General features: G+C 37.7%; 1 protein-coding gene across 9 annotated transcripts in view; it reads left to right on the top strand.

The window, feature by feature from the left end:
• The window catches only part of RB1CC1 (RB1 inducible coiled-coil 1), a 141,989-nt gene that overhangs the window by 55,748 nt on the left and 73,633 nt on the right, over window positions 1–12,608 (top strand). For all 9 annotated transcript variants that reach the window (XR_002825654.1, XR_002825653.1, XM_023740962.1 and 6 more), the window contains 3 exons: window positions 994–1,114; window positions 2,308–2,434; window positions 2,641–2,811. Coding sequence is in view for 7 of the 9 variants with exons in the window: in XM_023740962.1 (XP_023596730.1) it covers window positions 1,044–1,114; window positions 2,308–2,434; window positions 2,641–2,811 (369 nt within the window). In the remaining 2 variants the exon portion in view is untranslated. The remainder of the gene's footprint in view (window positions 1–993; window positions 1,115–2,307; window positions 2,435–2,640; window positions 2,812–12,608) is intronic.

Genomic DNA, 12,608 nt, shown 5'->3' with positions numbered 1-12,608 from the left:
AAGCTTGCAAGTGGCCATCTAAGATGCATCAATTGGTCCCAACCACCTGGAGTAAAGGAGAATGAAGAACATCAAAGACAAAAGGAAAGTATTGGGCCAAGAGACTGAAAGGGCCACATAAACCAGAGACTTCATCAGCCTGAGACCAGAAGAACTAGATAGTGCCTGGCTACCACCAGTGACAACCCTGACAGGGAACACAACAGAGTCCTTGATGGAGCAGAAAAAAGGTGGGGTGCAGATCTCAAATTATGGTAAGAAGACCACCCTTAATGGTCTGACTGAGAATGGAAGTATCCGGAAAGCATGGCCCCTGGATTCTCTATCAGCCCAGAACTAGAACAATTTCCTAGGCCAACTCTTCAGACAGGGATTGGACTAGACTGTGGGATATAAAGTGATACTCGTTAGGAGTGTGTCTCTTAGCTCAAGTAGATAGAAGAGACTAAACGGGCAGCTTCTGTCTGGAGGTGAGATGGGAAGGCAGAGAGGGTTAGGAGCTGATTGAATGGACATGGGGAATCTGGTGGAAAGGAGGAGTGTGCTGTTACTGTATGGGAAGAGCATTTAGAGTCACATAACAATGTATGCATAAATTTTTGTATGGGGGGAAAAGATTACAACCTAGGAAACCATGTGGGACAGTTCTGTAAGATGAAGTCACTATGAGTCTGAATGAACTTGTTGGCACAAAACAACAGGCAAAAGTAGGGAAACAACTTTTTGTTGTTTGACCAAACATTTTTTTTTTTTTTAATTTCTAATGGAGACGGATAACACGAGAACAGGATCAAATATGCAGATAAATATACCGACTTTTGTTCTAATCATTGACCTCAATTCTGCTTTTCTCTGCTAGTCTGTTTTTTTAAAGCAACAGTTTACCAAATTGTACAGTTAACTGTAGAGTAAGATTGCTGTTTCTTATGATGAAAGTGTTTGTATTTGTTGTTGTGTTTGTAAAATTGATCAATTTTTTTCTGTTTGTTTTAGTAACTATATCAAAGCGTGAGATATCAGTTCACAGAACCTAGAAAATCATCATGAAGTTATATGTATTTCTGGTCAATACTGGAACTACCCTAACATTTGACACTGAGCTTACAGTTCAAACGTGAGTTATTTTGTATATTCTCTGATCTTTCCATTTTGTATGCATGTAAAATATTTCAGAAAGTATAATTGATTTCAAGAAAACGAATCCATTATTAAGGAAGAGTAGCCATGTTCCAACTCTAAATCATTTATCCCAATGCCTTACATTTACAGTTGTCATCTTTCTCTGAAGTGCCAAAGTTGCCTTTTTTCAGTTGTCCTTTGTTCTGTTTGCATGAAAATATTATCCATAATAAACAAACCTACCTATAAGCAACAACAGAAAAACTGATTTCAAACAAAACTGTCATTATAAGTAAGTTCCTAAACACCTCATTCCTGTTGTTGGTCATCTGTATATCTCCGTTTTAAATTTTTTGGTTTTTGTTGTTGAGTTGTAGTTCTTTATATATTCTGGATATTAAATACTTTTCAGATCTGTCATTCCCAAATATTTTGTCCCATTCTGTAGATTCTCTCTTAGTTTCTTAATAAAGTTCTCTTCTCCTATTTTTTTCTTTGATCTTTTGTTTTTATTCCCTCATGTGAATAAATAGGATTTGTTTCATTTGTTGATGAGAGAATAAAATAAATTTCACTTTTTCATCCAGACTAGTGGTACTTCAACTTTGCAAGCGTTTTAAATATTTGATCATAAATTCCCTCCTGTTTGTGGAAAGGGGGGAGAGCTCTCAGACCTCCCAGAAAAGGGAAGGAAATAGACATAGTAAATATTATTTCTAAACCTGCTTATGTCTTAGTTTTAAATATGGAATTATGGAATTACTTTTTTTTTCTAAAGGACTAGTTTCCATTAAATATAGTTCTACAGGAAAGAGTTTTTTGAAAAATACGAGAAGAAAGGAAATTTCATGTGGTTTGGACTTCGTATAGTTTGTGTAATATTTTCTGAGGAGTTTAACACACTGATGCTAATTGAGCATATTCTTTTGCTGTATTATATTTACAGCACAAATATAATTGCGTGTACTGTCTATTTCATAGACATATTTTATAGATGTGGCATGCAGATGCTTTATTCATCCAAGATCAGCCAGTTGATTATAGAATCCAACTGAAGAAATAAGCTTATGTTTTTTACGTATGTTTTGGGGGAAGTTCTAATAATTCATATTTAGAGTTAAAGTCATTAGAGTAAAAATACTTGTGATTGGAACAAATGTAAACAAAAGTTTTTTTTTTTCTTTTAAGTGTGGCAGACCTTAAGCATGCCATTCAAAGTAAATACAAGATTGCTGTTCAGCACCAGGTGCTGGTGGTCAATGGAGGAGAATGCATGGCTGCAGATCGAAGAGTGTGTACCTACAGCGCCGGGACGGTAGGTGTCCAAGAGCCCTTTTGTACAAGGATGCTCCAACTTCCCCATTAGATTGAGAGGTGGGAACTCAACATTCAAAAGTAAGATTTATGTGCTACATGTGTAAGTGCAATATGAAAGTTTTATTTTGATTTTGAGTATTAGAGTAACTGTCAGATCATACGTATTATTTCCCATTTTTAAACATGTTTTTGTTTTTAATATAGGACACAAATCCAATTTTTCTTTTTAATAAAGAAATGATCTTATGTGATCGTCCACCGGCTATTCCTAAAACTACCTTTTCAACTGAAAATGACATGGAAATAAAAGTTGAAGAGTCTCTTATGATGCCTGCAGTTTTTCACACTGTAGCTTCAAGGACACAACTTGCAGTGGTAAGATACAAACAGTTATTTTTTGAGACTACAATATAATTCATTAGTTGCATCTAATAGAGTTTAAAAATGTTGTTGTTCGTTGCCATCACATTGGCTCTGACTCACGACAAACCCATGTACAACAGAATAAAACGCTGCCTGGTCGTGCACCATCCTCGTGATTATTGGCACGTTTGATTCTTTCGGACAGTATTCTCTCGTGATCCATAGGGTTCTCATTGGCTAATTTTTTGGAAGTAGATTGCCAGGCATTTTTTCCTAATCTGTCTTTGTCTGGAAGTTCAGCTGAAACATGTCCACCGTGGGTAACCTTGCTATTAATTTGAAATACTGGTGTCATAGCTTCCAGCATCGTAGCAACATGTGAGCCACCACCATATGACAAACTGATGTTGTTAGGTGCCATTGAGTCAGTTATGACTGATAACGATCCTGTATACAGCAGAACAAAACACTGCCTGGTGACAAACTGGTGAGTGGTGGAAAATTTTTTAAAATTATGTCTTATTCATATAAATGATGATGTTTTCATGAACATTAGCTCATTTCCCATTGCTTTCAAGTCAGTTCTGACTCATGACGACCTCATGTGTTGCAGAGTATAATTGAGCTCCATAGGGTTTTTCTTGGCTGGAATCTTGATGGAAGCAGATTGCTGGACCTTTCTTCTTCTGCGCTGCTGAGCGGATTTGAACCACCAACTTTTCAATCAGTAGTCTAGCACAAACCCGGGGACCACCTTAGCTCGTTGTTGTCGTTCTTGTTGTTAGGTGCCATCGAGTCAGTTCCAGCTCATACTGACCCTATCTGTGTATAACAGAATGAAATGCTGTCCGGTCCTGCACCATCTTCACAGTTGTTGCTGTGTTTGAGCCCATTGTTGTAGCCACTGTGTCAGTCTGTCTCCTTAAAGGTCTTCCTGTTTTTTGCTGACTCCCTACTTTACCAAGTCCCGCCTGATAAATGTCCAAAGTATGTGAGATGATGTCTAACCATCTTCTCTTCTGAGGAGCATTCTGGCTGTACTTCTTCCAAGACAGATTTGTTTGTTCTTCTGGCAGTCCATGGTATATTCAGTATTCTTCGCCAACACCATAATTCAGATGCATCAATTCTTTGGTCTTCCTTATTCATTGTCCAGCTTTCGCATGCATATGAAGCGATTGAGAATACCATGATTTGGGTGGGTGCACCTTAGTCCTTAAAGTGATATCTTTGCTTTTTAACAGTTTAAAGAGGTCTTTTGCAATAGATTTGCCCAGTGCAATATGTCTTTTGATTTCTTGATTGCTGCTTCCATGGGTGTTGATTGTGAATTGAAGTAAAATGAAATCCTTGACAACTTCAGTATTTTCTCTATTTATTATGATGTTGCCTATTGGTCAGGTTGTGAGAATTAGCTCATTAGGCATTGGTAAATATGAACTAACAGTGACTGCTTCTAAAAGCATTCAAATCTAAATAGCATAGTAGTCTGAATTACATAGGACACATGCAAAAAAAGTTGGAAAATAGTAAACTTTCTTGAAAAATTTTGTTGTTAATATGTCTGACTTTTAAAATATCAGTCCTATACACTGTTAATCATTCTACATTTACGAAGAATTATGGGATCTTAGAGTGGAAAAGTTGTTTATACATGATTAGTTCAACTTCTCTCCTAGATGGTGAGATGCAGATAATTGTAGTCAACTGTGATAATTATGTTCTATAAAGTCACTTCAAACACTGAATTAGAGAATACTGAGCCATTGTTCCTAGGGGAAATATAGAATTAGGTTCCTGTGAGGCTCTGGTCATAGCATTTTCATCAACCAATTAATACATAATTTTGTTTTATGTGTGTGTCTGTTAAAGATACATTATTTAATGTGTATTTCTTACCAATAATTATGCATTATTTCCTTATGATAAAACACTATCTAAGCAGGGTTTAACATTTCCTGGCCCTGGGTAATATGATCATAATTTTTTTTTTGCTTTCAGCCTCACAACAATGTTGTCTACTATACCTTTTTTTTTTTTTAAATCAGGAGACATCTCATGAATCCATAAATTTTTTTCCATAGCTTCATCGTGTGCTAGAGATGTTACTTTAGCACATTCTGGAGTGACCTCACATACAGATTGGCAAATTTCCTCTTCCTTTTTCTGGATGTACCTTATTGTTAATTCGTTAACATTGGACACATAGCCAACTCATATAACTCATGCTTGAATGAAACATAGCTAATAAGCGTATTTTCTCTGTAAGGCACATTACAGCATTCTTGTACTGAAGAATGCTAGATGGCTTTCAGACATGATAAAAACAGACATGTCTTCAAGTCAATAAAATAACAATATTTACCTTATATAAAATGAGCATATATGTAAAATTCTGTTATTGTTAAGTTTAACACACTGATGCTAATTTGAGCATATTCCTTTGCTGTATTATATTTACAGTACAAATATAATTGTGTGTACTGTCTGTATTTCATAGACGTTTGGTTATGAGTTTATTTTAATGTAGCATTAAAGGGTGTCTGTGTGACTGTGTATGTGTGTGTCTTGTCTCACATCCACCAACTCTAAATATTTTTACCAACACCAACTGCAAATGTGGTTCTTATAATTCTGATCCTTACTGTTCTAGGTTAGATCTCACAAGTTAAAGAGCACAGTCCTTCAGACTGCCAAGTGTAAGATTTCAGACACTAGCCATAAGCTCAGGGATTCCCAGGGTCACCTTCACTACTGATTTGCTGGCTGCAAATTTGGTGCTTCCCATTACCCCCTCAGGTTTAATAGTTCACTAGAACAACTCACAGAGCTCGAGAAAGTACTACACTCATGATTACACTTTTATTATAGTAAAAAGGATACAAATGAAGACACAAATCCGGTGAGATTTGAAGGGTCCCTAGTGTGAAGCTTCTGTGCCCCAAGGGATCATCCTCTGGTACATGGATGTCACCAACCAGGAAGCTCACTTACACTTTAGTGTCCAGAGTTTTATGTATGAATGTATGTGTGTTTCACTTCATAGGCATGATTGATTGAATCATTGCCCATGTAGTTGAACTCAGCCTCCAGCCTTCCTCCTCTGAGTTGGTGCCTCTTTCTGGCATGTTCAGCCCCCATCTGACAGTCATTTTGTTAAGCATAACAAACATTCCAGTCAGGAAATTCCAAGGGTTTAGAGGTTACCTCCCACCAAAACCAAACCAAACCCATTGCCTTTGAGTCGATTCTAACTCATAGTGACCCTATAGGACAGAGTAGAACTGCCCCACAGAGTTTCCAAGGAGTGCCTGGTGGATTCGAACTGCTGACCTTTTGGTTAGCAGCCATAGCACTTAACCACTACACCACCAGGGTTACCTCCTAGGAGCCAGGTAAAAAACCACATTCTTTTGGTAAATTTAGTTGTATATCTCAAAAGTATATCTGCCAATTTTCACATATGATGCAACTTCATCTTTCTGTAACATATTTAATAAGTATTAGAAAATCCAAAAATGCTTTTGAGAGGACAGAATTATTTCTAAAAACACTTTCTATAAACCGAATTTATGTAAGAGTGCTTTAGACTTTTTTTTATTATTAACAGAGTAAAAATATTGATGTAATAATAAACTAGTAAAATCTTAGGTTCTATCATTGCTGAATTTAAAAAACAATAAAGTTTTGATTTGGATACTACATGCTGATAGAAAAAAATGTAATATTAAATATATGTGACAAAAATGGAACAATAACCAAATAGGATATATAAATTTCAAACGATTAGAGAGAAATAGAAAACCAAATAAACAAAAAGGCATTAAATAAAAATCAAGCAAGTATTATACAGAGAAGAGAATACATTCATATATATAAAGAATCTTTAAATATGAGTTGGTATCATATTCCTATTCTAATTTTAAAAAGATCTAAAAAGTAAATAGATGAAATGAGAAAGAACATCATTGGTGTTGAGATGCAGAATTGGTGTTCTGAGAGTCAAGTGGAGGAGATATAGAAAAATGCAGAACATTCTGAATATCATTTCCTATTAGAAAGAACAGAGGCCTTCTTCCAGAAGTGACTGGTTTCTCGTCTTGGCTAAGTAAAATAAGGAAAGTCTTGAGATATCATGTGCCAGAAAGTAAGGAAGCACTAAAGGACATGTCAAAAGGACACACAATATTAATAATGTGGATAATGATAGAATGATGTTGTTAGTTGCTGCATAGCTGATTCCCACTCACGACGACCCCATGATACTGTTAAAAAGAATTCTTGAGATAAAAGAGGTATAAAACCTAGAACTAATCTAGAATTAGAAGAAGTAAACTATCCCAGCAATATGTAGGGGTACAGGGTGACAAGTAAAAACAGTCTAAAGGTTGCATATAGGCAAGGGTCAAGAGAGACTTATGAAAAAGTATGGGATCATAGTAATGAAGTGGAAACATTTGAAGAGTGTACCGTAAGGATCAGCATGAATCCATTCCTAAAATATGTGGAGATTGATCCAGTCCTCACATTCCCATGTCTCCATTCTCATTATCAGCCCCCACCGCCCCCACCCCGGCACTGTCTCTCCCTGACCCTAGCCACCTGGAGCTAGGTAAGAGATCACAAGTTAAAAAGACACCATCCTTCAGACTGCCAGACAGGCAGATGCTAGCTGCAAGTTTGGGGAGTCCACACACCTTTTGACCTGCTGGCCACAAATTCAGGGCTGGTTTCCCACTACGCCTTCAGGATGCCAGCCGCAAGCTGGAGAGTTCACGCAACACCCTTTGTTTCCGACCTGCTGCCTCCTTCCACCTCTTTGGGTTTGATAATTCACTGAACTGACACACAGAATTCACAGAGAATATACCGTATTTACAACTATAAATTTGTTATAGCCAAAAAAGATACAAACAAAGAGACAGGGCAAGGTCTGGGAGGGTTCCCAACATGAAACTTCCATATACCAAGGGACATACTACCCTCCCAAGAGAAGATGTTTTTGTCAACCAAGAAGCTTTCTGAGCCTTACTGTTCAGGGCTTTTTATCATCCAGTCCCATAAAATAGGCTGAATCATACCTTCTGAGGCTAATTGATACTGGCTTCCTAGGTGAGTCTTGTTTGGCCAGCCCCACTTGCCAGTAGAAATTCTCAGGTGTGGCCTGGAAATCTCAGACCAAGGCATTTCCCAGGAGACAAGGATAAATACCACCTTACTCGAGGTAAAACTAGGTCCTTTACCCCACGGAGGCTAATGTTCTTGAGGGATTATAAGGAGCAGCAGTGAATAACTAAATTGCATTAATCTAGCAAGGAAATAATACAAACAATAAATTAAAATGAAAACTAAACGTAAAATAACAAGAAATTAATATGATCTAATATATCAGTGCTGAATTTATGTAAGTTTCTCTTAATTTACCCAACTTTTCCCTTATTAAATGATAAACTTGATAAGATTATTAAGGAAAACACAACTATAACATTCATAAATACTTTTAAAACATACTGCTAAAGTGTGAAAAGAAAGGGATGTGCAGGTTTGATAGGTAAATGCAAGCTGATAACAAACAAAAGTAGAATTTAAAGTTAAAGCATTAGAACAAGGGGAAATGTTGTGCAATAATAAAGTTCAATTTATGAAAAAGTCAAATTTGTATTTGCCAGTTAAAAAAAACAAAACAAAACAAAGAACCAAACCCATTATCGTCGAGTCGATTCTGACTCATAGCGACCCGATAAGGACAGAGTATAACTGCCCCATAGGATTATACTCCTTTCCAAGGAGCAACTGATGGATTTGAACTGCCAACGTTTTGTTTAGCAGCCAAACTCTTAACCACTGTGCTACCAGGGCTCCTTTTTGCCCATAGGATTAACTATTTAAAATCCATTTATTTTACTAGGTTATGACCTGGTGTTGATCGATTTGTGTTAGATTTTCTAGGCATAAAAAAACCAAAATCAAACCCGTTACATTGAGTCGATTCTGATTCATAGTGACCTGTCCCTTTTAATTTTCAGATTCAAGTAGTCAAAATATTTGTGTTTTCAATTTCTTTGCTTCTTTTCAGAGAATTTTAGAATTTTATTTTTGTTGTTGAGAATATGTACCAAAACCTTTTGCTGTCGAGTCAATTCTGACTCATAGTGACCCTGTAGGACAGAGTAGAACTGCCCCATAGGGTTTCCAAGGTGTGTCTGGTGGATTCGAACTGCCAACCTTTTGGTTAGCAGCCAAACTCGTAACCACTATGCCACCAGGGTTTCCAAGAGAATTTGCACAGCAGAACATAAACCAATTCAACAGTTCCTACATACACAGTTCAGTGACATTTATTCCAATCTTTGAGTTGTGCAGCCATTCTCACCCTCCTTTTCTGAGTAGTTCCTCTGCCATTAACATAAATTCACTGCCCCTAAGTTTCCTGTCTAATCTTTTGAGTTGCTGTTGTCAGTTTGATCCAATAAAGATAGATCTGAAAAGAGCGCAGTGTTCAAGGCAGACATTCTTTACTAGTTATGCTAAAGTATTGTTTGGTTTTAAGAAGACTTCAGGGTATGTTTTTGGCTTAAGTGTTAAAGCTTTTCTCAGGGCAGTAGTTTCAGGGGTTTGTCCAGCTTCCGTGGCTCCAGAATGTCTGGATTCCATTAGAATTTGAGATTTTGTTCTGCATTTCCCCCCATTCTGATCAGGATTCTTGTATTGAATTTTTGTAATATTTCAATGCTTTGGATTTTGTTAAGGCTTGCTTTATGGCCTAATATGTGGTCTATTCTGGGGAATTTTCCATGTGCATTGGAAAAGAAAGTACACTTGGCTTCTGTTGGGTGGAGTGTTCGGTATATGTCTATGAGATCAAGTTGGTTGATTGTAGCATTTAGTTGTTCCGTGTCTTTGTTGATCTTCTTTGTGGATTTTCTGTCCTTCAACGAAAGTGGTGTGTTGAAATTTCCTACTGCCATTGTGGAGCTGTCTGTCTCTATTTTCAATGCTGTTAGAGTTTCTTTTATGTATTTTGGAGCCCTGTCGTTGGGTGTGTAAATATTTCTTATAGTTAAGTCCTCCTGGTGTATTAACCCTTTAATCATTATATAGTGTCCTTCCTTATCCTTTGTGGTGAATTTTACTTTAAAGTCTATTTTGTCAGAGATTAATGTTTCCACTCCTGCTCTTTTTTGACTGTTGTTTGCTTGATATATTTTTTTCCATCCTTGAGTTTTAGTTTGTGTCTGTAAGTCTAAGGTGTGTCTCTTGTAGGCAGCATATAGATGGTTTGTGTTTTTCTTATCAAATCTGCCATTCTCTGTCTCTTTATTGGTGACTTTAGTCCATTTACAGTCAGCATAATTATTGATAGGTATGAGTTTCTTGCTGTCATTTTGATGTCTTTTTTTGTGTGTTGTTCAGTTTCTTTGTTCCACTTAATTTTCTGTGCTGAGTTGTTTTCCTTTATGTATTTTCTTTTCATCTTTTTCATTTTTGTTGATTTTGTATTTCCTGAGTCTTTATATTTTTCTAGTTTTTTATTTTGACTTGTAGGACTGTAAGTTTCCTTTGTGGTTACATTAATATTTACCCATATTTTTGTAAGTTTATAGCAGTCTTTTATTTCTTTGTATTGCCTTGAGTTCCTCTCCATATGAAAAATCTATGTCTGCATTTTTTTAAGTCCCTCTTTTTTGTTTTAATGTTGTCATCTTTTACATATTAACATCTGTTTCCCTATTTTCAGTGTTATAGATTTGATTTATTTTTGTGACTTCCCTGTCTGGTTTGATATCTGGTTGGTCTGTCCTGTGTTCTAGTCTTGGGTTGTTATCTGACGTTACTGATTTTCTAACCGGAGGACTCCCTTTAGTATTTCTTGTAATTTTGGTTTGGTTTTTGCAAATTCCCTAAACTTCTGTTTATCTGGAAATGCCCTCATTTCGCCATCCTATTTGAGAGACAGTTTTGCCGGATATATAATTCTTGGCTCGCAGTTTTTTTCCTTCAAGGCTTTATACATGTCATTCCATTGCCTTCTTGCCCTCATGGTTTCTGCTGAGTAGTCTGAGCTTATTCTTATTGACTCTCCTTTGTAGATGACTTTTTGTTTATCCTTAGTTGCTCTTAAAATTTTCTCTTTATCTTTGATTTCAGCAAGTTTGATCATAATATGTCTTGGTGACTTTCTTTTGGGATCTACCTTATGTGGGTTTCAATGAGCATCTTGGATAGATATCTTCTCATCTTTCACAATATCAGGGAAGCTTTTTGCCAACAATTTTCTCTGTATTTTCTGTTATCCCTCCCTGTTCTGGTACTTTAATCACTCGTAGGTTATTCCTCTTGATAGAGTCCCACATAATTCTTAGGGTTTCTTCATTCTTTTCAAACCTTTTATCTGATTTTTCCTCAAATAAGTTTGTGTGAAGTGCTTTATCTTCAATCTCACTAATTCTGACTTCCATTGCCTCGATTCTGCTCTTGTGACTTTCTATTGAGTTGTCTGATTCTGATATTTTATTGTTAATCTTCTGGATTTCTGATTACTGTCTGTGGATTCTTGCAACCTGTCAAATTTGTCATTATGCTCTTCTCTGATCTTTTAATTTCCTCTGTTATGTGTCCTGCATTTTGCTTTCTTTTCTTCTGAATTTCTTGAAGAGTTCTGTATGTTAATCTTTCCTATTCTGCCTCTGGTAATTCCAAGAAATTTTCCTCCTCTGGAAAATTTCTAGATTCTTTATTTTGGGATCTTGCTGAAGCCATCATGGATTGCCTCTTTTTGTGATTTGATATTGACTGTTGTCTCTGAGCCATCAGTAAGTTGTTATATTTATTTATTTTATGTTTACTTACTGTGTTCTAGTTTCTTGTTTTGTTTTGATATGCCCAAATAGGCTGCTCGTATGAGCTAGTTTGATTATTGGCACCTTTGAAGCTCTAATGTCCTGTCACCAGGTGGTTAGATCTGTTACTAGGTATGAGAGCTCAGGAGTCTGCCCACTCCTCCTGTATGGATTCGGCTCAGTTGCGCTGTAGGTAGCCACCAAGTGTGCGGTGGAGGCTCTCACTTACAGTCCTAGACAGGCATGGGTGATCGGTGTAGGCACAGGCAGCTGGCTGCAGCAGGGGGACACACTGTGAGCAAGGCAGGGGGCTGATGGCCGCCCCCGAGTGTCCAGGAGGAAGACGTGTCCCTGTTCCCTAGAGCGTGTAGGTGGGTGGGTTTTGCAGCTGGACTGTGAGCACCTAATGCTGTTGGCTGTTGAGGACTCGGGGAACACCTCTTTTTCATTGGCCCCTATCGCAGGTGGCTAGCTGGCATGGGTAGAGCCATCAGTCCTCAGGCCTCTCATGTGGGTAGGTGAAGACCCTGCTTAATGGGCAGAGCAGTGTCAAATGTCAAGGACCTGCCACTTCACAGCTGAAACAGTTGAAGTTAAGAGTTCTGGTATATACCCTGTTGTACTGCGGTAATGAGGGCCTACACTATTGAGATGGGCCCACACAAGTCTATGCAGGGGGAAAGGCACTCAAAGTCCGTGGATCTCTTATGCCTGTACCTAGGGAAAGGAGCTGTACCTACCCTGGGTTCCTGACTTAGGGGAGCCGGCAGTTTATTTTTTCCCATTTGTGAAATTGTTCACTCTCCAAGGCAGGGAGAATGGCTCTGGGCGTGTGACGGATCCTACTTCCGGCCCAGGGGACTCGGCAGTTGCTGAAGCCGGTCGGGGATCCAGTGCAGAGCAGGGAGCGGGGAGGTAAATGGGAGAGAGGTTTTTCCCTAAGGGGGGTGTTTTTGATCCGTGCGGTAG

This window comes from Trichechus manatus, unplaced genomic scaffold, assembly GCF_000243295.1.
Source record: "Trichechus manatus latirostris isolate Lorelei unplaced genomic scaffold, TriManLat1.0 scaffold00169, whole genome shotgun sequence".
In the NCBI taxonomy this organism is placed as follows: domain Eukaryota; kingdom Metazoa; phylum Chordata; class Mammalia; order Sirenia; family Trichechidae; genus Trichechus; species Trichechus manatus.
The sequence above is the reverse complement of the archived record's forward strand: the minus strand, read 5'-3'. Positions and strand labels throughout refer to the sequence as shown.